We start from the raw sequence: 24,376 nt of genomic DNA on the forward strand, positions 1-24,376 counted from the left end.
CACTTTAAACGTCCATAAAAAAGCCTTAGATAAACAGACACAGACGTGTGCCGTACAACGTCATGGGTTCAAGTCCAGGTCACCCTCTCTCTCCCTTCCACCTCTCTCTGCTGTATACTCTTTGACAATACTGAGATGCTATAAATACATTTCTTCTGTAGCTATCACATTGAGTCTTATTTATAGCGACAGCCAGCTTAGTCTGTTTTTAATAATTCACATGGAAAGCTTAAATTCAGCTTGTCATTCCTGTGTCACACACGCCTCTCTGGTGACTTCATCACCGCATTAAAAATACTTGTCTGATTACCTCTGCTTGTAATAGGGGAAGGTGGTGTTTAGAGGGGAAAACAAAGTTGAGCCTCATAATGTTGAGTTGACAAAAAGCATTTACATGGTTTGGAAACACTCTGGTAGTGCTTTGGAGCAAAGGTTTTTATGAGTGGGTCTCTGTTGGAGTAGTTTTTTTGTGCACATGCATGACAACGTCCATGCAGGGAGGTGAAGCAATATGTGGTGCTGCTTATGGTTTTAAGTTTTACCTCCACCAACTGCCGATAAGTGAAATACTGTGGCAAGAAACATAGCAATGCACCAACAAAGCCAATGAACAAGAAGATTACTAGGAAGCAAACACGGATGGAAACAATGTAGGTTTCACATTTAGGGATAGCATTTTTATTGTATCATATTTATTGTATTGTATCGTAACGCAAACAGGACTTTTTGTTTTGCTTGGGTGTTTAGGCTTTTGAGGAGCGAGTGGGTGTGTAAGGTACATTAATACCAATCTTGGAAATTATTGGCATCGGTCTGACGGCTCTGATGGAAACAGACAATATTTCTGGAGTGGATATCAGTTAACAGATATCCTGGACAAGACTCCATCTTGTGTACCTCAGCTCCGATTAGCAACTTGAGATGAGAGGATGGAGTTGGAGTTGAGAGACGAATGCAAACTAAAAGCTAAATCGTTAGCCGATGTGTTCAAAGGATAGACTGTATAAAAAATGGATGTAGCATACCCGTCGAGGTCCGTTCTCTCAACTTAATCCAATCGCACTCGTTTATGGGAGTGCCATCGCCATCTTATCAGACTTTGACTCCGCCTCATTTCCTCTTACCAAAAAAGGGCATGTATGTGATGTTGGGGGGAGGGAGATGCGTCCATCTGGCTGACGTATACCTCCGAGGAGAAGTGAGGGCCAGAGGCTAGCTGTCACTCAAGAGGCCACGCCCTAATTATTCATAAACTTTAACCTCCGAAAAAATAAAAACTAGCCTGGTTAAAAAAGATTCACCCCCCTCAGTGTTGTCATGGAGATATGACCTAAACATACAGACTAAAATGTTTTTTCGTACCAAGCCTTAAATAGGTTTATTTATTCAGTGAAAACGGCCTGTTTTACATGGGGGTCAATGAGAAACTGCTCTATTATGAAACCTGCCCCTGGTGGCCACTCAGCAAACTGCAATTTTTGGCATTTCTGTATTGGATCAATCAGGAAGTCGCTGTGGTGGGGGCTTGGTTCGAAGATTGCATTTCGTTTAACCTTTTGCTCTCCATACACACTGTTTAACTGCATCTAACCAAAGCCCGATTGGCCAACACTCCTTGGACTACAAATGGAAAGAATGCTTCCGACGCCAAAATCTTGTCACAGGCAGATATGTGTTTGTAGAGATTATGTCAACACTTACTCTGTCGAGCTGTTCTTGTGGTTGTGTATTGGAGAGATGCAGGGTGGGAGGACAAAGTCTTTGTCCAATCGCAGCTTCTTATTGCCGTTGACTGATGACTCACTGTGGTCCGACTGGAACAAAGAAGGCAGAAAACACGTTATATCTAAGTACAGTATTTACTGTAGAGAGACAGAGAGAGGACACTGAATGGTGGGTTGAGGGGGAAATATAAGAGCAAAGTAGGAGAAAATGTTTAGGTCCCACACCTTGTGTTTCCTCTTGCTCTTGCTGGTGTGTTTCTCTGTTGGTACCACTATGTTTCCAGCTGCCTGCCTCCTGTGTTTGCCTCCGTTCTCTCCTCTCTCCATCCTCCCTGCCAGCCTAGGATTACTCTGCTCTTGCACAGGGGGGTTGTCCAGGACCCCCAGACCTTGGCATATCTTCTCTCTGTCCCTCCCCGTCGTCCTTTCCCTCTCCCCGAGCCCCAATCTTTCTCTGTCCTCTCTGTCCATCTGCCTCTCTCTCTCTGTTAATCTGTCTCTGTCACCATGCCTCTCTCTGTCCTGCACTAATCGCTCATTTTCTTCCTCCTGTTTCTCCCCTTTAGGTAACTTCTGCCTCTCTCTCAGCCCCGGCCACTCTCTCTCGGCCTGCTTTTGTCTTTCTCTCTCAGCCGCCCCGGTTCTCTCCCTCTCCCCCGGTCTCTCCCTGTCTTTCCCTACGCTTCCGTCCCTTTGTGTTATTCCCACTTTGGATCTTTCCCCCAAACCTTGTCCAGGCACCCTGCTGAGAAAACTCAGGTCAATTTTCACCCATAAACTCTGGATCTCTTGGTATTCCCTCAAGGGGGAGAGAGGCACCTCATGTCCAATATTAGAAGGTGGTGACATGGACTCTGGGTCTTTGCTCTGTCCTCCTAACCCTCCGGGATCAGGAACAGAAGTACCAAATGACCCACTTATGTTGCTAATGCTTAGGGAGCTACAGCTACTGATGCTGCCACTACTACCACCGCTGGTGCTACCATTAATACTGCTGCTACCATTAGTGGGCACATTGCTACCATCTTTGACTCGAAGTCCCTTCCCTCCAAATGTTCCCAAATTCCCCACACTGCCAGCAGAGCCGAGACATGGGACAGGAGGCGTGTGTATGTGCGTGTTGGACACAGTCTGCGTGTTAATCGCAGAGCGCGTCGTCTGAGGTGGCAGAGCAGGAATTTTGATGGCTTCCTCTGAATCTGAATGGCACTCAGAGGAGGAGGAGGAGGACTCTGTTTCGATGAATTCTCTGGACTTGGGTGTGATTTTGGTGTTTGGACCTCTGTGTTTCCTCTTGTCCTGTTGAAGACAAGTATGACAAAAGTGAGTGAGCTTTAGGTTCAATCCTGGGAAACGGGTTTCCAAAAGAATACACAACCAAACAATTTCTTGAAAAATAACAATGGGAAAATGGGAAACTCTAGTTACATTCCAGGCGTAAACCAAACTAAATATATGCATTACTACCGACAAACGTAAGTCACTTAGAGTGGCCACAACCCGCTGCGGTGGCGCAGTTGCAACCAGAACGCTGAGAGAAAATAGAATACGTCTAAGCTTACAGCAGCCTGATAGAATGACTTTGAAAACTCCAAATTACTTGCTTTAATGAATTTATTTTGTTTTTACAATGAAAAAAGAGGCTGGTCTTATCAAACAGGTCACTGGCAATGAATTTGGCATTTTATTTTTCTCACAGCATAGAGAAACTTAAGCAAATGTTCTCATGTTGATTCTAAAGTAGATTTGTAGGCCTAAATGGCGTCCTCTTGCCTTAGTAATTATGAATACCATCAAATAGGACACTAAGGCCATCAGGTTGGGAACCCATAGGTTTATGAATGTTTTTCCTTGTTGTATTTCGTGTTGCTTAAAATCTGACCAAGGCGTTTGAACTGCAGCTGAAGTTATGCAAGTGCTTCACCCAGGACATAAAATGTCTAATTTCTGGGAAAAATACGAACCCCTAGTGAGATTTCAGATGGTTGAATAATACTGCTAAGAATTATTCCCATACCTACCTGCGAGAATCCCTGGCTGTAATCAGTGCACACAAAAACTCATGTAACTTGTAATCTGTCTACACCCTCCACTGTGTAAACTACTAAACAGTACCATGACAAAAAGAGGGTTTTTATATTTTACTATTTCAGTGAAAAAGTCTTGCTTGTACGCTGTCAGACAACATATTTTAAGCCCCTGCAAAAAAACAACAACCCTGCAATTGATAAAAAGTATAACCCGTGAAGCTAAAGTATATATTACTGCATGTGATAATATCATGCAAATTAGGTAGCACTGGCTTGTTCTACTAATCTGTGAAGTGAAATGAAACATGTTTGTCTGATTGTGTTTGTCAGTGATATTCACTGCACACCAGTCACACAACTGAGTGCAGGCAGTCTGACGTTTGTCACATGCAAATAAAAAGATGCATTTTGCATTTCTTGTTTTGAATCCTTCCTCAGATGTAACGGCACGGTTTCAAAGAAAGAAAGTTCACTCAGTGCCCACTTAAAGCACCTCCTCACTGATGGCAGCAATTATATTCTGTCTTTGATTGCTGCATTGTCATCAGTATAAAAAGTTTCAAGAGTTAAGACTTTGAAAAACTGGGGAAGGGAATTGGGGCTGCCTTTTCTAAAAGCTGCAACACATTGTTGACTACTTGCAGTGACCGTTCAGCCTTGCAAACCCTCAAAGTACAGAAGTATTGTCATTTACCTGAAACAGTGCACTCAGAAATGATAATACCTTTAGGATTACTCTTGCATAATTCTGTATTTTTCAGTGTGTTAATTAATCTCATGAAAATACCAAAAACAGATTCATTTGAATCAGAAACCAACACTGTGTTAGTCCATCCCTCAAACTCCAAGATAACTGGGTCGTACATGACAATCCCAAACCCTGATAGAAAGGTAGTAATAAGTAGTTTTTGAGCAAACATTGCTCAAACAGGAACAATTGTTGGGGACTATTTTCGTCTGCATATTCCTGGTAATGAAGGAACATAGCATCTCCTGCAATAGTGTATTTTTTTAGACAACAATGGAGGTCTATTGCTCCGAAGAATAAGGCTGTGTTTACACAGACCATACTTGTTAGTAGGATTGATTTATTGTAATATTTTACTATCCTTAAAGTGAAGAATTTGTCTTATTTGTGCATCAATTTAACATCAGGGCCAGCAAGTAGAACCAGCCGGTGTCCGCTTAGTTGTTCTTTTTTTGATAGTTAGAGCTATCCAAAAAAACCCTTACCTGCATCTCAACCTTGTTTTGTATACAATCAAAATTTGTCCCTCAAATGTTGACTGCTTGATTTTAGATGTGAAATGATCAATTATTGTTGTTTGAGACAAAAGGAAGGAAGTCCCAGTTATGGGTATGCAACATGAACACAGGAAAGCAACGAAAGAAGTAGATGCAGCCAAGAAAATACCACTAATGTTCCCAGTCTCAAGCAAAACCCACTCGCTTGGCAGATACAAGGCAGCTCTTTCAAACTTTTGGAATCATTCCAATGCATGTTGCCATCTGCAAAATCCATTTTCAATAAACGCCATGTTGTGTTTTGTTAAAAAAGGAAAAGAAAAACTGTCCCATGCAGATTGCTTCTGTTGGCAAAAGCCTTTCCTTTCTTGAGCGGCAAGTCTTCAGCAATTTTTTCTGGAAAAGTTCTCGACTCACTGTTGACAACAACATTAGCTGTCCTGCCAGCTGTTGTGCTGTGTGTGTGTGTGTGTGTGTGTGTGTGTGTGTGTGTGTGTGTGTGTGTGTGTGTGTGTGTGTGTGTGTGTGTGTGTGTGTATTTAAAATAATGTACCTTTAGGTAGTTTGTTTGCTCGGTTCAAATCAGTTGATGAGTTTGTTTGCTTGAACTCACATCAAAGCAAAATGCATCACTATAAACCACATTCATTTGACTTATTGGTCAGATGGGATACAGCCCTGTTTCTGGACTAGTGCATACTTCTGTCAGAGAAACATTGTTATGTAATTCTCCCCTGACCAATGGGCTGTCCTGGCCCCATCCCTTCGATGTTAGTGTCTAACCTCAACCATCTACACAGGCTGCTGCTGCTGCTATAGTTTGCATGCTTTGCAGCATTGTATTTAGCAAAGCACATCCGACAGGAGCCGCTCAGCTCAAACTTGCAGAGTACACCTGGTAGTTGGGTCGGATCAAGGTCTGATTACGTTCAGGTGGAATTTCTATGTTCACACCGGCCCCAACAATCCGCACCAAGAGGATAATAAGAGGATATGATTCAACTAAACTAAACAAGCCTCGTAGTGTTGAGTTCAGTTTTACTTTATAAGTCATGTGTGAGTTAAACACATGGTCAGCGGCACAATAAAATATATTGGACGAGAGAGAGTCAGCACAGGAATAAAAGCTCTAGTTGCAATAAGAGCACCAGTCATATCAAGATACAATAAAATAAGATGGGATGACAAATAAAATAAAGCAAAATACACACGTGAAAATGTGTGTGTAAAAGTAAGTGACAGGTTTATCTAGTACTGCACAAGTAATGAAAAAAGGAATGGGATATGAGAGAATGGAGTGAGATAAAAAAGAGTGAAAAAGGGGATTTGTGTGTGAGTGACAAGTGTACAACTTTGCATTTAGGCACGAGTGGAGATATTCTTTTGTCCTATGTTTTCTGAAGTTGGTTATTGTTGAATGAAGAAAACAAAGTTTACATGTATTTATCAAATAACAAATTAGATGTATTGTGAGAATGAATCAGCCTGCTGTTGAACAGGTGGCAGATGTCAGTGTCTGGCACGTCACTCTCAGGTCAGTTTCATCAGCTGCCGTTTGCTAATTGTTCCCTTTAAAAATGCAGTTTTTATTGTTTCAGTGTTGGCTGTCAGATAATTTGCTGTTGTTTTTTTTTTTCAAGCAAATTATCTTCAGAATGATGGCATGAAAAATGGAAATTTGTTTTTTCAAAGCAAACAAATATGACTTGAGGCGCCAGTGTAATAAAGATAAAAAAAGATCAAACCACGGCACATCCTAAAATAAACTCTAGAGTCTGTTGAGTGAACTGGTTGACTTCTTTTGTTTTTTCAAAGATGAGTGTGTATACTCATCTCTCTCAGATGTCAACCTTACTTCAGTGGGTTTTTCTCTTGACTTACACAAGGTCAACAGTTACAGGATTTATTCATGAATATGGACTGTTGTTGATTCTTTGTTGATGACAATGACAGTTTGACCTACTGATGTTTTAATTTGAATTTGATATTATTACATTCATTTTATTTTGAAATTAGACTTACAGCCTTGTCGTTGTTTGCTTCCACCAACCAGCAAAGTTGCAGTTAACTTCCAAACTGTCCAGACTCACATAATATATGTAGTGAAGACTTTGACGGGATTTAATAAAATGTATTAACTGTATTTTTTGGTGAAACGTGGATGCTTCACATATCTCCAACGCAGCAGCATAAGGATCTGAACAATGAGCAGTTACAAGAATGTCACCAGTTCAGTATCCGATCAAATGCCTCCGCTTCTGTTTCTGAGTTGACCTTTGACCTTTTGGATATAATATCGTGATTACTTTAGCATTTTCTTTAGACATTTGTTGTCATATTTAGTGTAGGAACTTTTGAATTATGGGCAAAAATGTGTTTTGTTAAGTCTCAGTGACCTTGACCTTTGACCACCAAAATCCAAACAGTTCATCCTTGATTTTCAAGTGGACATTTGTGCCACATTTGAAGAAAATCCATGCGGGATTTCACAAGAATGGGATGGACAGACAGACAACATAGAAACTAAACTTCAAAACTTAAACCTAAATCAAAGTAATGATAAAGGATGTATTCATCTTCTATAGCTATAGTGGTATATCTCTTATATAATTTTCATTCCTGTCTAACTGTAAGTGCCTTTCTTTCTTTCTTTCTTTCTTTCTTTCTTTCTTTCTTTCTTTCTTTATTTTCTCCTTGAAACTACGTCATCTTCATAAAACCACAGAGTGTTCACTCATTATAGGATAAGACGACGGTCGATGATTTAGTTCTCTCTCTTCGACTCCCTCTCTTACTTTCCATATTTCGATAAAACCAGTCAGTGTTGAGAGCCATAATAGTCATGTAATAATACCGTTTTTATCCTGTGGAATTTTATGGCTTTGACAAATCATCCAGAGACAATAAGAATGAAGTGATCATTACAGGAGACAGGGATAGTGTTACGGTACATGTGTGCAGCACTTGGTTTTAAATGGTTTCTTTACATGTTGCAGATGTTTATACGTGAAGGGTTAATGTCCCAAGGTGCTTGTGTCATGCACTTCTTCCTTGAGAAAGTTAGTTAAATGAAAAAGGGATTTTTGGATTAACGTTCTAGCAGGCAAAACATAATTACTGGATTAACTTTGAGAGATTAGTATTATAATGTGCAACCATTAAGGCCATTTACTGAAGAGAAATATTGAGAAACTCTCTTCCCCCGGAGACTAACCTGGTTTACACTGACAGCAGGTATTGGCACAGGGGTTTGCTGTAGCGCCACTGGTGGAGTAACTGTGTTGTTGTTGTTGTTTGAGTTGGTAGCACTGCGAGGTTCTTTCCTGGGGGCTGTTTTCCCGCTGGGAGGTTTGATCCGTGGCCTTGAGAGGTTCTGAAGCTCGAGGGAGGTTGGAGGCAACAGGTCCTTCTCCCTAGGTGCAGGGCTATAGGTGGGAAAAAAACAAAATATGAGGCAGCATCACAATTTGTATCAGATTCACCCTTGAGCAAGGCACTGTTACTGTCATGCAGTATTACACTGACAAACAAGAGAAGATAATGCTTGCCTTGGCCAGCGGCAGGGGGTGAATGTGTGTTAAAATGGAAAAAATATAAGACAGCGTGAAATAATTGAAAACAGCATGCATTCAGCTGAATTTGTTTGGATGTGGAAAGATTAATAATGGAAAGGGGAAGGGAAGAACTGTTTTAAGGGAGAAAATAATAAAGAAAGGAAGCTAGAAAGTCTTTGATTTTCCTCCATTAGCCTTACATCAAGCTGAGAAGCCAGTTTGGCATGGCATCTACTCAATCTGAGCATTTTTCACGACAGATGTGGAGTGACAGTGTTCAGTGGCTAACTGCCAAGAATCTCAGTGATCCACTGGAGCCTGTGTAAACTCTACATATTAAATGACAGTGTTGCCTTAGATTTACCAATGCAAAGTGACCAAATAAGTTTAATATATAATTACTAGTCAATAAATAAGTTGTTACGATAGTTCTGTTCATCGCTTGAGGCGCCCCCCAGGGAAGTATCCTCGGGCCATTATTCTTTTTATTGTGCATTCCAAATTAGTTATTTTAAATCTCAATGATTGTGAACTTTAAAGGATGTGGCCCCTGGTCGCTCAGACAAATATTTTGGTTTTATCAGTTATTGCCACAGTTCACTTATTATCACTACTAATTACACATTTTAAATGAACAATTAGTTAGTCTTACTTTTGGGATACAAAACCTAACAGATGGTAAACATATCCAACTTATCCAAGACGTTAAGGAGGGTTCTTCCTTACCTGTGCTGGTTTGTTCTGCTCCATGTCTGGCTCTGATTATCTTCCACACCGGTTGACCTCTCTATCCGCCTGGGCTGTTTCTTCCCTGTGGTGTTTCTCCTCGGGGTTGTGACCTCTGGCCCCGACAACAGGCCCGGTGACATCCTCATCTTTGACCTCTGACCCTCCCCTAAGGCCTTCTGGCTGAGCTTGGCCTTGGCCTTCTCTCTGCCTGGGCTGTAAGAAGCAAGAATTGATTTTTCTTTTATGGTTAAAGACACATTTATGTCAGCTGTTGCCTACATTTTTTTCATCCCACGGTCAGTGTGTAATTAATAATTCATGGATTCAATAGATGTAATTTGAAAAAGTTACTTCCAGACAAATAACACTTATTCTCCTACCAGAGAGCTCCCCTTGTATCCTTGTGTTCCACCGTTGGCGCAGCTGGAAGAGTGGTGCTGTTGGAGCCGCAGGGTTTGGTCTTTGCAGCTGTACCCACTGCTGGTGCTTCACTCCCTGGAGAGAAAATCCCCGGAACCTGGGTGATGGAGCCTGGGCAAGAGACCATTGTAATAGAATAAGTATTCTTTACAATATACCGTCATTGCTGTTTGACACAGTAGATGTGACTGTTCATACGAACCTGTGCCATGTTCTTGCTGTGGGGGAACCAGGGGTTTGGTTTGAGCTTGGACCTTGTTCAACCAGCTGTCGAGCTGCCACTTGTTAGCGGAGGGGGGCTCAGGCTATGGGGGAAGAACAACTTATAGATTATTAAATATTTCAGATGTCAACACACTTTTTAACACCTCCATTTTATTAGGATGGTTGTATATATTGTCTCACTTTCCAACACATTCTCATTATAATTTGTCACATAGGTTCGGTTGGTCAGGACCCCTTGGCGTCAGGTTTTTAATGCTCTGGGTACTCATTTGGTGTCATTTTTCAACATGCAGGGTATGATGAGGTTTAGGCCACAAAACTACATGGTAACGTTTAGGAAAAGATTGTGGTTTGGGTTAAAATAAGTATGTGACATTAGTTGAAATAAGTTGAAATTAGTTTGAAAAACTCAAGGGAAGTTACAGATGTGATTTATACTGATGCTTTAAAGCAGATTTTTCCTTGAAATCATAAATCATTAGTGTCAAGTGTTTATATTTCGCTGACAAAAAAGAATCAGTTCTAGTGAGATCTGCAAGTAGCTCTATTTTTTCAGCTTCTGTGTTGTGGATTGTTTTGACATATTGCTGCATAGTACAATATGATTTTCTTCCTCTTTCTCTGCGTGTCTCTCTTTCTCTCAGTGGGTAGGACTGCATCAGCCTATGAAACCAGGCAGCGTTGAGCCATTAAAATAATGTGATAAATAATGTAATAATTCAGCTCTCTGCAGTTGGAGTTTTATCAGTTTCAGAATACCGCCCAGAGAGCGTGGGAAGAGATCGTTTAATGTACAGTGAGTCAGACACACTATGAAGTGAATAGTGGTGAATCAGGAAGAAGAAGAAAAAACAGTAAAAGTGCATCTGTCTCTTTATGAGATGTAAACAAAACTGAAGACACATATGACATTTTCATTATATTATACTGCCAATTGTTGAAGGGTTGCCTAATGATTTCTGTAACAAACGTTAATGCCACTTCTGCTGTCCATAAAAAAGGGTAACCAAGCATAAACAAGCTAGCATAAACAAGACCAGACTCCAGTAATGATTGGTTGTCTCCAGCTATATAATGTGTAATGTAATGTGATGTAACAATGACACAGCTGTTTGACCATAAAGATCTATACACATTATAGAACAACTTCATCATCTTTAGAACTCTGAACTGAATGTTTTCAATATGTTTCTTAATACTTGAAACACAATAATGAGTATTATAATTAAGTAATTTTACATTTGTCACAGAATTGTTTCTCCCACAAAATACACTGAAATTACTATTGCTGTCTGTGATTAAAGAAATCTTAGTCGACTAATAGTCACTCACGTTTTGTATATGACAGATGATACATGATAATATGTAAAACATTTCTCCACAAAGAATCATGCAAAAGCACCGCTTTCATACTTGTGTTTACCAGATATGTACTCATAAGTTTCTTGGAAATAAGTAATTCAGCATGAAAAAAGCATTAAAAAAATGACTCATTGATTAAGGACTGAGACTAAAATGACGAGGGGGCAGCCCTAGAAATAAGCTTGTTTCTTTACATAACACTTTTTAAAAAGGAGTTCAGTTCTGCTTATGTTATTTATTTCATACAGTTTCACTTGTCATCCTACCTCTGGAGTGTGTGTACGAGAGGCCTGATTATACTCGCTGTCACTGGAGCTGCTCTCTGATTCGTCTGTGTCCGACTCTGAGCTGCTCTCTGATTCGCTGCTGCTCCCTGATGCTCCACTACAAAAGAAAGAAAGAGATATTTCAGTTGTTATGTACTTGTCTGTTACATCAGTCATCTGTAACATGAGCGTACTTTGGAATTGAATCATTTCACGCTGATATGTAACAAAGACGGTTATAGTTTCCCGAGAGGGTAAGAGAGCAAATCCATGGCTGCTGTCACTACTAACAGAGTTGCATCAAGTTTCACACTTAAAAGGAGGACCAGACAGGCATACCCACTCTCTCCCTTGCTATTTGATATATTAAATGAACCAGCTGCGAGCTCTATCTGGCACAAGTGAAATGAAAAATGGAATTCACTCAGCAAATTCAGAACACAAGATTCAACTTTATGCAGATGATAATTTATTTTATCTTCAAGGATGATCGCAATCACTACAGGAGGCCTTGAACCACACACACACACACACACACACACACACACACACACACACACACACACACACACACACACACACACACACACACACACACACACACACACACACACACACACACGAACACAATCAACTGGTATTGGCTTCCTATCTTAGAAAACCCAAGGCCAGGCGAAAGAATATGTTACCTCTTTTCATTGATAAAAGGATTTTACTGTGAACTTGACTCACTAAGTTCCATTATTTCACGTCTGTAATGGAAAAATCTGTGTCCGCTCAACACTAACACAAATCAGATACATTACCTTCTTATTAGTATCATTCCCCAAAAATATTAACATTTCAGGATAAACCTTCATAGGTACAAATATCAAATATTAAAACTCTTTAAAAACCCTTAGAATTCCCTGAATCGACAGTCTGGTGGATAGCTCTTGAAATGAACAACTTAGATATTAAACTTTAATTTTCTTCATCACTATTAAATGAAGCCTTGTCAGCTTTACGGACTCATCCTGCCAGCTAGTCTCAATCAGTGTCAGGGTTATTTAAGGCACCTGCTGGGTCATGGCTTTCTCTCCTGCCCCTATTTTGTCTTGTGGCTTTTGTTTCAAGATTGCAGCTTCCCTACCAGTCTACTTTGACCGAGCTAAAATTTTTGTTTGGGAGGTGCTGGACAAGTACTATTGATTTATTGTTTAGTGTAGTATGTTTAGTGGAGAGTCATGTTTAACGCAGCCCAATCTCAGTACAGCTGCTGTTTTGCCTGTGCAAGCTTTACAAATACATATTTTTCTATTTTATTTCTTCTACTTTTGCTCATAGAGTAGCTTCATTTCAATTAGAGAAGCTGGCCTGGTCATCCTGGGTAATATCCCTTCACTGCAGTTGATTATGGTTTAAAGATGTATATTTTTATTTTCCTTACTTATACTTTTATATCAAAGAATTGATTTCCTGCCTCACTATAAAAGTCAATTTGTTGTACCCAGTTACTGCTTTAAACAAATTTTCATTTTTTCATTATTTTTCAGTGGAGAACATGCGTGTTTCTAGTCAGTTTGTAACGCATAGATCTTACAATATCTAGTATCATTTTTCTGTGGTTAATTTTTCCAGGTGGTGTGGTTGGATGTTCATCTCATCCTCACCACAAATCGAACACATTAATCTATGGACTTGATTGAGAGCTGAGGGGGAGGGGGTGGTTCTCTCGAATGATCAAAACAATGTCACGATAATTACTAATCTACTCAACTGCCTTGATGAGAAGAACATATCATCAAACTCTTAACTCAAACAGAACTCTCACTAAGCCATTTAAAAGAATAAATGTTTAACTGTTCTGTTGTGTTTTGTCTTCGTCAATAAGTGAAAAAAAAATTAAAAGGATAATCATTGGGGAAGCCATCCACCCTGATCCCATAAATATGACACAGAATATAATAAATGGCTAATAATAAACACATAAGCAAAGCATTTTGAACCTATTCAACTGTCTCATCCTCTCTGATGCTTTGCTTGGCCTCTTGTTCATCCATCCTTACACAGTGCTTTGAAATGGCCTCCTAGAGGCAACACACCCGCACGACCCACCCTAAGAATACACACAAACACGCACACAGACATTGCAATTATGTGTAGTTCTCTTTGTGTGTGTTTGTGTGTGTGTGTGTGTGAGAGAGAGAGAGTGTGTGTGAGAGTGTGCGCATGTAATTTCAGTTCAAGGCTGCCATCACAGCAGGCACCAATCTGTGTGAGCAGCCAAGCAGCAAATCCATCAACTGTTCCTGAGGCAACACATGCACACATGCACACACACATGCACACACAGTGACAGATACTGTATGAATGCAGTCTCTGCTCTCTTTTTTCTTTTATCATTACTCATCTCTTCTCTTTGTCTCTCACTCCCTCTCTCTTTCAATCCCAATTAAATGTTCACCTCACTGTTATTCACTATTGTTTCAACTTTTCGCATCACAGTTGAAACAATATTGGGTTGTGTGCCAAGTTAATCTCTCTGAATACATGTTTGTCGGTATGTGTGCATTTCAGTCGTCCCTATGCAGACCCCCCCTGCTCCACGCATTCACTGCAAGTTGTGTATTTGGAAATGAAAGCGTTTTCGGAAACAGTTTTGAACTGATATAAGAAAGTGCAAGTTGTTACGGAGAATGACTGGCTCTTGTCTGTTTGGTTTTCATTGCTGGTTCTGGCTGGAAAATCAGCATCGCAATAAAGCAAGAAATGTAATCATAAATACGATTCCCATTAAGTAAGTTATTGCTCATTACATTCAGAGGATTTCAATTTCTTTCATCTGCATTAAATAACCTGGGGAAGCTATTGATGCGCATCTGCCACATTAACAACCGATCATCCTTAAACCTACATTCAATAATTAATTTTTTTTTTTGCCATCTAGGGCAGCATAACAAGCCGTAAACACAAAACAATCATATCACCGTACAACATTTTTGCGAACAGTTGCAGTGTATTTACACATCCGGCAGACACAGAGCCACATTAACGTTTATTTTAAGTTGAGTTTCTGATCACCTGAAGATTAGTCCTGTATAATAATGTTAGCCCTGTTTTGGTCTCAACCAGCCAGAGAAATATCTGGCTCCTTGGCTGCTAGATGCTCCACCATGTTCAACAGATAGTCGCTAATTCTGTTTTTCATTTGGTGAAAGATGCTAAAACGCTTTACTGAGCTGAGGGAAATGTATCTGTGGGCCACCTCTTATCTATTGATAATATAAGATATTGATTAGTGGCGTTTTAAACATACCATACTGCCATGCGCTGTTGATATTGTAGAAAGGAAGAACTTAACCTTTGTTTGGTTAGTATTTCTAAAATAACTCATATCAGCAGTAAATTAAGATTTCAGACAAAATACCATGCACTACTACTACTCATCCTAACGCTGGTATGTCACTTTTAATATTTCTGCTGTTGATGTTTTCAAACGCACACCTTCAGACCTGTAATAAAAGATGGTCAGGATTTTTCACCTTACAACTGTGCTTCATTACCCCAAACTCTCTGAAAACACTTGGCATTTTTACTGTAACTGTGTGTGGCTGTTACTGCTGATCTTTGTAAATTAAAAACTCATTTGCACAGAAAGGAGAGAATTTTTGCACCAAATTTGTGGCTATTACCTAATTTAAATATGTGCAACTATCACAGGAGCACTGAGACACTATTTGCAGGGCAGTGCAGATAAGATAAGATGAGAATTACATGGTTTTTCCTTTTGTCCTATTTGTGCAGGTTTAGCGGATGCTAAAGCTGCACAACGCTTTTGTGAATTCGCTCCAGGGTAAATGGCAGAGGGTAAATGTAGTGCACTATATGCTGTTTTTAGGTACAGTTATTCTCATCAGACATGATTTAGGATTCTTCAGATTCACCCAATGTCTTTTTGCAATAGGACTGGACTTTAATGTATGTGTTGTGTTCATCAGCTGCTGTAACTCGCTGAAACGCTAACAAGATGTAATCTGACAAGTCATATGTTAAAATTATTGATAGAGATGCCAGACAGATGGTGATAAGGGACACACCCCAGACTGTTTTTCATTGTCCCTGATTGACTTTAAAGAATGTTTTGATATGTAACTAAAGAGAACCAAGAGTCCTATGAGTCAGCTGCTGCTCTCTGTCGTAAAAGACTAATTTATTCAAATCCAAAAGCAGAACCTGAAAAGACTGGGGAACAACTTATCAATCTAAACAATCTTAAACTGCCAACTTTTTGCATGGACAAACAGTTGGAGCCGAAAAATTACAATGTTTGTATTCAAACATATCTTCAGATCCATTTGACCACACAGGTCATTTGTTCGTATTACCCACAGTAGCGTTTCCTATATTAGCGTCACTAAGATAAACACATCCTCATATGTAAATGAAACCTTTTTAAACATGTGGTTACATAGATTCTGAATGTAATATAGCGTAACATAGGCATGTGCGTAACTTAAATCACATCTTCACCTATACATCACTTCAAATAAGTCAATGTTGAATTTTGTATTCACACAGGACACAACTCCTGGGTGAAAATCCTCTGTTTGTTTGACCCATCCATCCACCCTGACCACCTCCTCCTCCTTTTTAAACTATGTCACCTGACTCTCTCCATTGCTCTCATCATTATCACTATGGCCACTACAGATGGCAACCGATAAATGTAAAAAAAAAGACTGCTTGTACAAACGAAGTATGGGGTCTCTTTTGGAGCATTTCTAATATTCACATATCATATTCACAATTTGGCAAGCAAGGGGCAGGATTTAAAAAATACACAGGTCTCTGAACAATATCTCGGTTTTCCATGTAATTACAACCAAATCAGAAAAATCTTAGGAAATTTCAACAACATAAAGGTATAAATGTTATTTCAGGCCTGCTACCCAGCATATAAATGTTGGGAACTAAAAACAAAGATAGTAGAAATCCCCCCAAGGATTAGGGGTTTAAGGTTAACCCTTACCCTAAACCCCCCAAAGATTCAACAAAATATTACACAAGACATGACCTCAGTGTCCTCAATGGCAGCTACGGTGATTGACATAAACATTCAGGAATAAGTGGGTACTTATTTTTCAGACACAAGCAGCAAATACACAACACAAGCTAATACAACTCTTTACGGGAGAATAATAATCTGGGGTTCTCCTCCACTAAATCCAGAACGACTGGGGAGTGATGTGCAGCCAGTCTAGACACTGCATCACAGATACAGTCCAACTGCTTCTCATTGCCAGTGCCACAAATAATAATACCATTTGGTGGATGCTTTTCATGACTGTTTGATGACTGCCTGCATTTTAACTCTGAGAAACAAACCACTTTCCCTGGTGGGCTAGCCCACATTGTTGATACGACATTTGGCAAGAAATCAAGGTGAGAACAAACATCAAGCGAATGACTGCTTTGAAGAAGTTCACTCCACTCACTTGTTATTAAAGCTGGAAATGCCGGATGAGATGGGATTTCTGGGATTGCTAGGCTTTGTCATGTATGACGGAGCATTGGAGAACGTATGATTGAAGTCCGCTGCATTTCATTCTTTATTTACTGACTTCTATTTACAAGTCTTTTTGACTTGAGAAGAGAGGAAAACTCTCCAATGGGTTGTACATCGCGCGAGGCACATTTAATAAATAGTCTTTTTTATTGGATTTTCATTTGCCAAAAGATAAAACTGACTGGAAGCATGAGACAAGTCTATATTTCCCACACTGATATGTGCATGTTTTTGTTTAAATAGCAGTGTGTGAAGTTAAAGGCGATGGTGAGTGTGTTTTTTCCTCTCAACGGGATTTTCAGTTGAGTGCTCTCTAGCCTATTTTATTCTGGCAACACAAACAGTATGTGCTGGAGGAACAAGATGAAAGTAGATGGATATGTGTGTGAAAGCATTACATCTGGCTTGCTTTCCTCTTTTTTTCCTCAGGAATCAGCCATCAGCCGTTGAAAATAATTTAATGCCGTAGTCGGTGCCAAATTAAAATGCAATGCCAGCTGGTGCATACTGAAAAAACGGCTTTTTGCTGGACTTTTTAGATACATTTCTGTGAAGTTTTGCTGAAATTAAGACATATGAAAGTCACCCAGGAGGGAATTTGTTAAATGTATTGCCCTTGTAGTCAGTTGTGGTAAAAAAAATAAATAAATAAAAATACTGTAGTTCTTCATCTACACAGCAAAGTTTCACCCATTTGTTCACACATATTTATGTATCTTTCATTCAGTTATAGTGAAGTTTTATTTCCACCTCACTTCCACATATTCTTGATATATTTAGTTTCCTCATTCATGCATCTATCATTTCTTTTCAGCTATATGTAACAATGCAGAAAGAAAGGAAAACACAACACAAACACTTTATACACACTATATTAGAATTTCCTCTCAGGTTTTTCACAGGTGTCTTTCTGTCTTTTCGATATCTTATACATCCCTACAGGTCTTTGCTTATTAAGGACGCAGAGCCTTCACTCTCTATTTTCTGTGTGCACGCCGGTGTCAATGTTGCATAAGTAATACGGATAAGACTTACAAAGTAGCCTTTGTCAGATCTTCAGGCTCCAGTGGAGGCTTTGGTGTCTGTCTGTTTATTTGTGAGATAAAATCACAAGCACAGCAGGGGAAATGAAAACCTCACAGCCTTGACAAAATGATCTGTTGGTTTGATATGTCCAGAGGGCCTCATAAGATCCAAACAACACCCACATACTTAGCTGTGCTAAGCTAGGAGCTACACCTTGGTTTACAACGACTTACAGACCTGCCAGTGTTCATGTTTAGTTCCATGGACAAGGTCAAGTGGAGAACTGTCTGTAAGCAAATAAATGTCTTTTTACAGTTTACCTCAGAGCTCCCTGTAAAAGACTGCTATATGGATGGTTAGTTCACTTGTGCTCTCAATAAAAGGGAATGGTCTAAAAGTCAGAGTAGTTAGACACTGTGCGGAAAAAGACACACCTCTCATTTGCTGCACTCAAATACAATTAGGTCTGTTGCATTTATTACATATTCATCTCATTGCGATTATTTGAGCTGACCATGATAATTTTGCCTAACGTTTGATTGTTCAGTCAAGGCAATTTTAAGCTATAAATGTGGCAACACAGAAAGTGATCTAGGTCCGTTTCCATCAGCTGGGAAAATAAGCTGTCAACGTGAGCACAAGGTCACAATGACCGGTAAAGAGCTTGGCTGTCTAGATCTTACTGCTGTTGGACAGCTTCTTCTGTTTCAGCTCGTATGAGGCCGTATTTGTTGCCTACAAAGCAAGATGATGACAGAGAGGTGTTGACGACGGCTCTCCTCATTTATATAGAGAGGCTCCCCTACGGGTGCAGCAGTGTGTTTGACAGTTCTGGGGGAAAGTTATGCCGGAGTTGTTGCTTCCATCCAGCTTTTCTAATGAGATCATTCACATACAAATGCTTGGATGTAATCATATAAGAGTAGTGTCGGTCCTTTATGGAATAGCTCAGTGTGTCGTGTGAGTGTAACCAGTGTGTGGCCAAGCGAAGGAGAAAGAGTGATGGTGGGTGCGCTCTGAGCAGACAGGTGTTGGCAATTGGAGAGAAAAGTAATTAGCATTAAAAATGATTAGTCGAAGTAAATGTGCAGTTAAGGTTTCGGTTTGTCACTGAATAAGTGCTGCATTAAAGCAACATTATGTCCCTGCTTTAGCTTTGTACTTATATAGTGCCATTCTAGTCTTCTGACACCACTTGCACTGTTGTGTGGCATACCATTACCATCTCATCTCATCTCATCTTCAACCGCTTATCCGGGGTCGGGTCGCGGGGGCAGCAGCTTTAGCTGGAGACCCCAAACTTCCCTTTCCTGGGCCACATTAATTAGCTTAAACTGGGGGATCCCGAGGCGTTCCCAGGCGAGTGTGGAGATATAATCTCTCCACCTAGTCCTGGGTCTTCCCCCGAGGCCTCCTCCCAGCTGGACGAGCCTGGAACACCTCCCTAGGGAGGCGCCCAGGGGGCATCCTTACTAGATGCCCGAATCACCTCAACTGGCTCCTTTCAACGCAAAGGAGCAGCGGCTCTACTCCGAGTTCCTCAAGGATGGCTGAACTTCTCACCCTATCTCTAAGGGAGACTCCAGCCACCCTCCTGAGAAAACCCATTTCGGCCGCTTGTAGAAAAACACAATTAAATAGTTAATTGCAATCATTTGCATGCCAATTGTAATCTAAAATGTAATAATTGTGACAGCCCTACTGTGCATACAGCCACAGTGCAAGATTACTTGAAATGGTTTATTTTTACTGTTTACCTTGTGGTCACCATGACAGGATAAAATGATTGCCTCTGTGATAACTGTCGCCATAATCCGGTCCCATAATTCTATAAACGGCTGTTCAGGACTACCTGTCGTCACCTGAAACAACATTCAGCCCTCTTGCAGTCCCTTGCACTTTTTTGAAGACTGACACACTCTGACTGTCAGATAAAACATTATGAGTTCCAACTTCCAACAAGTTTTCTAATTCAAATTAAACTATTGGTATTTGGCTTTATGCACCTGCTAACTAAAGAAGCAAAGGGACCAAGATTGCTATCTAAATAGGATTACTCGTCAGCACATATATGAACTGTGAGTTCAACTATATTTCCTGGTTCCACTCTGCCTCATCTCATCAGTCCTCACTACACTGTTCTGTACTTGAGTCAAAGGTTGACTCTACATTTTTCTTCAAGGTACCGGTTACATCAGGCCAGCACTGAGAGGATCAGGAGGAGCTTCTCCCCTCAGGCCTCTACGATCCACAAGGACACTGCCTACGACTGTTCTGGTTCTTCGGCTTCTGCATCAAACATGAGGTGAATGTTAAATGGAATGGACTGCGTTTCTATAGTGCCTTTCTACCTTAAGGCAAAGGTTAAGGTTAGGTTATGATCGCCCATTGTCTTGGAGAAAGGGAAATTGCTGCATCAAGATCAGACATCTAAATAAAACATTAAATAAAAACACATGTGCAAACATCCTCCTGAGATAAAAACCACCGGTCAATCACTCACAAGCCTTTCACTCGGCCAAGAGTCGCAGAAATCTCAAAAAAATATACACACCCTAGTCCACTTATCACACGCAAAACTCATCACTGTACACGTTTACAACCAACACACAGTCAATAAAAAAAACCCTCCATACCTTTCTGTCTATCATCCAGGAGTTGCCCATTCATCAAATAAACTGACAGACTGACAAATGAATGTTTGTAAGGACTGTGCTGAAGAGGACCCTCTACCTCCTTCCATATTTCATTAGCATTCAAACATCACTGTATGAAATGACCTGTTGTGACCTCTAAGCTAATCACATCCTCATGAATCTTTACAACCACAAACTAGAGATCTGGAGCATTCAGAGGATGTATAATCTCCATAGACAGGCAACAGGACAAGATTTGGGTAGAGGAAGCGGTCTGATGCGATCGGATATCCGTTGGCTACAATAGCAGATGGGTTTGAGATGAGAGGATGTATGGCTTTCCGAGGGATATTGACAATTAGGGGGTTTCTTAGCAGTTTACACAACAGAAGAGCATGCCATCCAATCGCCAAAAAATGTAATTCCTACAGAAATATTCAAATGTCAAAAGTGTTTTTATTACCACAGCACTTATTCCACTGTGGTGTTCTTCAAAGTCTAGGTCTAGGTCTTAATGTGGTATTTGAAAGGGATTTTGGGCTTTTTTTTCTATGTAAAGATATAGTGGAGAAATGGTGTCCTGAGTAGAGAATGAAGTGTGTGTTGTTTGTTGTGATAGACTTTAAAGTGTTAATAAAGATGGATGACTTGGCCCCACTTCCTCCCACTGTACAAAAGCGAAGCCGAATATCCCCCATTACAATTTGACGTCCATATACCAATACACCGAGTCGATCACAGCTGTCAATCATGACGTTTCAGCCCATTTTTATAGCATTAAATAGCTAAACCCAAACACTAATCTAAACGTACACCCATTGTGATAAAAAAAAAAAAAGACCTACGAAGCCTGAAACCATCTTTGGGAAAATTTATTTGAGGTGTACTTTGAGTTATTAGCCCGCCCCATGTCCCATCTGCTAACATGGAGGGGGCAGGACTTATGACCTTTACTTCAGCCAGCCACCAGGGGGCGATATAGATGTTTTGGCTTCACTTTTGGGGAGCCATCAAACCGCCATTTGTTATATACAGTTTGCATGCATGTCAGTGCACGTGGCACTATGGCATTGTTATTTCATGCTTTGGGTCGAAAACCACGTGGAAGCTATCCCAGCCCCAGCTATTTTGGGTAAAGTGCAGTTTTTCACTGCAACAACTTATTTCTCCTTCCCACTCCTTTTCGAACATGCTTTTCTTTTCTGCAAATACTTGTCATTCATGTATCTAATCATGCATTCTATTTTGTGAAACATTGTTTTTCTCTGTGACAATTTCTGTTTTCGATGTCAAAAAATAAATTCAATCATAAAAAGGGGACTGATTCATGACTAGAACATCTTGACACAGTGCTGAGCTGCATCTCAAATTAATCTTCAGGTTCACAGCTTTCAGATGATGCATACCACTTGATATGGCATCTATTGTTGACCTGTTGACTACCCCTGAACATCCCTTGTCCCCCACTCTCACCCCTCTAGAAAAGTGGCAGAAAGCTAACATGTTTAAGTTAACCACTAGGTTTACAAACCAGCTGGTCATACCATAGGATAAAATTGACACCAACTCTGACGGAAATAGTGAAAAGTGAATTTCCTCTTGCGGGACAAATAAAGGCATGCTTTCTTCTTTCTTTTCTTTCTTTTATTCACCCATCCACACACATTCATACACCAGTGGTAGTGGAGCAGCCATGCAAAGCCATATGAGAGCACCAGCACTAGATTTCAAGACTGACGTTTACCCTCCATCTTGCTCTTCTCTCAAGACTTCAGCTGGTGGTTTGGTTGTCAGGACCATTTTTTCCTCTTTAGACCGATGCTTTGCATGCTCAACCTTGTCCTGAGCAAATTTCTTGTTCAAGTTTACCACCTGTATCTATTGATTACGTCCTGAAGGCTCTAGCCTCCCTTCACCCCTAACCCTACACCCTCAACCTCCACCATCCTCGTTATTTTCTTTAGAAAGAATCTCTTGAAGTTGAACATTGGTCTGTTTCATATTTACTGTTTTTTAAAATACAATAACAAGATAATGAAAGCCTGTGAATGTTCTCATTTGTCAAGTTCATCGTTATCCCCAAAGCCATTTCAGTCAAAAGCAACTGGACTTGTTTATTTGTCTAGGAAGACGTTTCACCTCTCATCCACCTCTGATGTTTTCTGTCCCAGTCCCAGCCTGGTCAGATGTGTACATGAACTGATGAAGTCCCAGCCTGGTCAGATGCTTACATGAACTGATGAAGTCCCAGTCTGGTCAGATGCTTACATGAACTGATGAAGTCCCAGACTGGTCAGATGTGTACATGAACTGATGAAGTCCCAGCCTTGTCAGATGTGTACATGAACTGATGAAGTCCCAGCCTGGTCAGATGCTTACATGAACTGATGAAGTCCCAGCCTGGTCAGATGCTTACATGAACTGATGAAGTCCCAGCCTGGTCAGATGCTTACATGAACTGATGAAGTCCCAGTCTGGTCAGATGCTTACATGAACTGATGAAGTCCCAGCCTGGTCAGATGTGTACATGAACTGATGAAGTCCCAGCCTTGTCAGATGTGTACATGAACTGATGAAGTCCCAGCCTGGTCAGATGCTTACATGAACTTATGAAGTCCCAGCCTGGTCAGATGCTTACATGAACTGATGAAGTCCCAGCCTGGTCAGATGTGTACATGAACTGATGAAGTCCCAGCCTTGTCAGATGTGTACATGAACTGATGAAGTCCCAGCCTGGTCAGATGCTTACATGAACTGATGAAGCCCCAGCCTGGTCAGATGTGTACATGAACTGATGAAGTCCCAGCCTTGTCAGATGCTTACATGAACTGATGAAGTCCCAGCCTGGTCAGATGCTTACATGAACTGATGAAGTCCTAGCCTGGTCAGATGTGTACATGAACTGATGAAGTCCCAGTCTGGTCAGATGTGTACATGAACTGATGAAGCCCCAGCCTGGTCAGATGTGTAAATGAACTGATGAAGTCCCAGCCTGGTCAGATGCGTACATGAATTGATGAAGTCCCAGTCTGGTAAGATGTGTACATGAACTGATGAAGTCCCAGTCTGGTCAGATGCGTACATGAACTGATGAAGTCCTAGTCTGGTCAGATGTGTACATGAACTGATGAAGTCCCAGTCTGGTCAGATGTGTACATGAACTGATGAAGTCCCAGTCTGGTCAGATGTGTACATGAACTGATGAAGTCCCAGTCTGGTCAGATGCATACATGAACTGATGAAGTCCCAGTCTGGTCAGATGCTTACATGAACTGATGAAGTCCCAGCCTGGTCAGATGTGTACATGAACTGATGAAGCCCCAGCCTGGTCAGATGTGTACATGAACTGATGAAGTCCCAGCCTGGTCAGATGTGTACATGAACTGATGAAGCCCCAGCCTGGTCAGATGCGTACATGAACTGATGAAGTCCCAGCCTGGTCAGATGTGTACATGAACTGATGAAGTCCCAGCCTGGTCAGATGTGTACATGAACTGATGAAGTCCTTGTCTGGTCAGATGCTTACATGAACTGATGAAGTCCCAGTCTGGTCAGATGTGTATATGAACTGATGAAGTCCCAGCCTGGTCAGATGCGTACATGAACTGATG

General features: G+C 40.7%; 1 protein-coding gene across 1 annotated transcript in view; it reads right to left on the reverse strand.

Annotated features, from left to right (window-relative positions):
* Nucleotides 1–24,376, reverse strand: part of aff2 (AF4/FMR2 family, member 2) — a gene marked incomplete at both ends in the record, with an annotated part of 179,714 nt that overhangs the window by 19,983 nt on the left and 135,355 nt on the right. Inside the window, 7 exons of the mRNA XM_083915406.1 lie at nucleotides 1,702–1,814; nucleotides 1,950–3,023; nucleotides 8,214–8,424; nucleotides 9,280–9,495; nucleotides 9,663–9,813; nucleotides 9,905–10,007; nucleotides 11,556–11,673. Of these exons, the coding sequence (XP_083771532.1) occupies nucleotides 1,702–1,814; nucleotides 1,950–3,023; nucleotides 8,214–8,424; nucleotides 9,280–9,495; nucleotides 9,663–9,813; nucleotides 9,905–10,007; nucleotides 11,556–11,673 (1,986 nt within the window). The remainder of the gene's footprint in view (nucleotides 1–1,701; nucleotides 1,815–1,949; nucleotides 3,024–8,213; nucleotides 8,425–9,279; nucleotides 9,496–9,662; nucleotides 9,814–9,904; nucleotides 10,008–11,555; nucleotides 11,674–24,376) is intronic.

Source organism: Echiichthys vipera (genome assembly GCF_963691815.1).
Source record: "Echiichthys vipera genome assembly, chromosome: 6".
Classification (NCBI taxonomy): Eukaryota; Metazoa; Chordata; class Actinopteri; order Perciformes; family Trachinidae; genus Echiichthys; species Echiichthys vipera.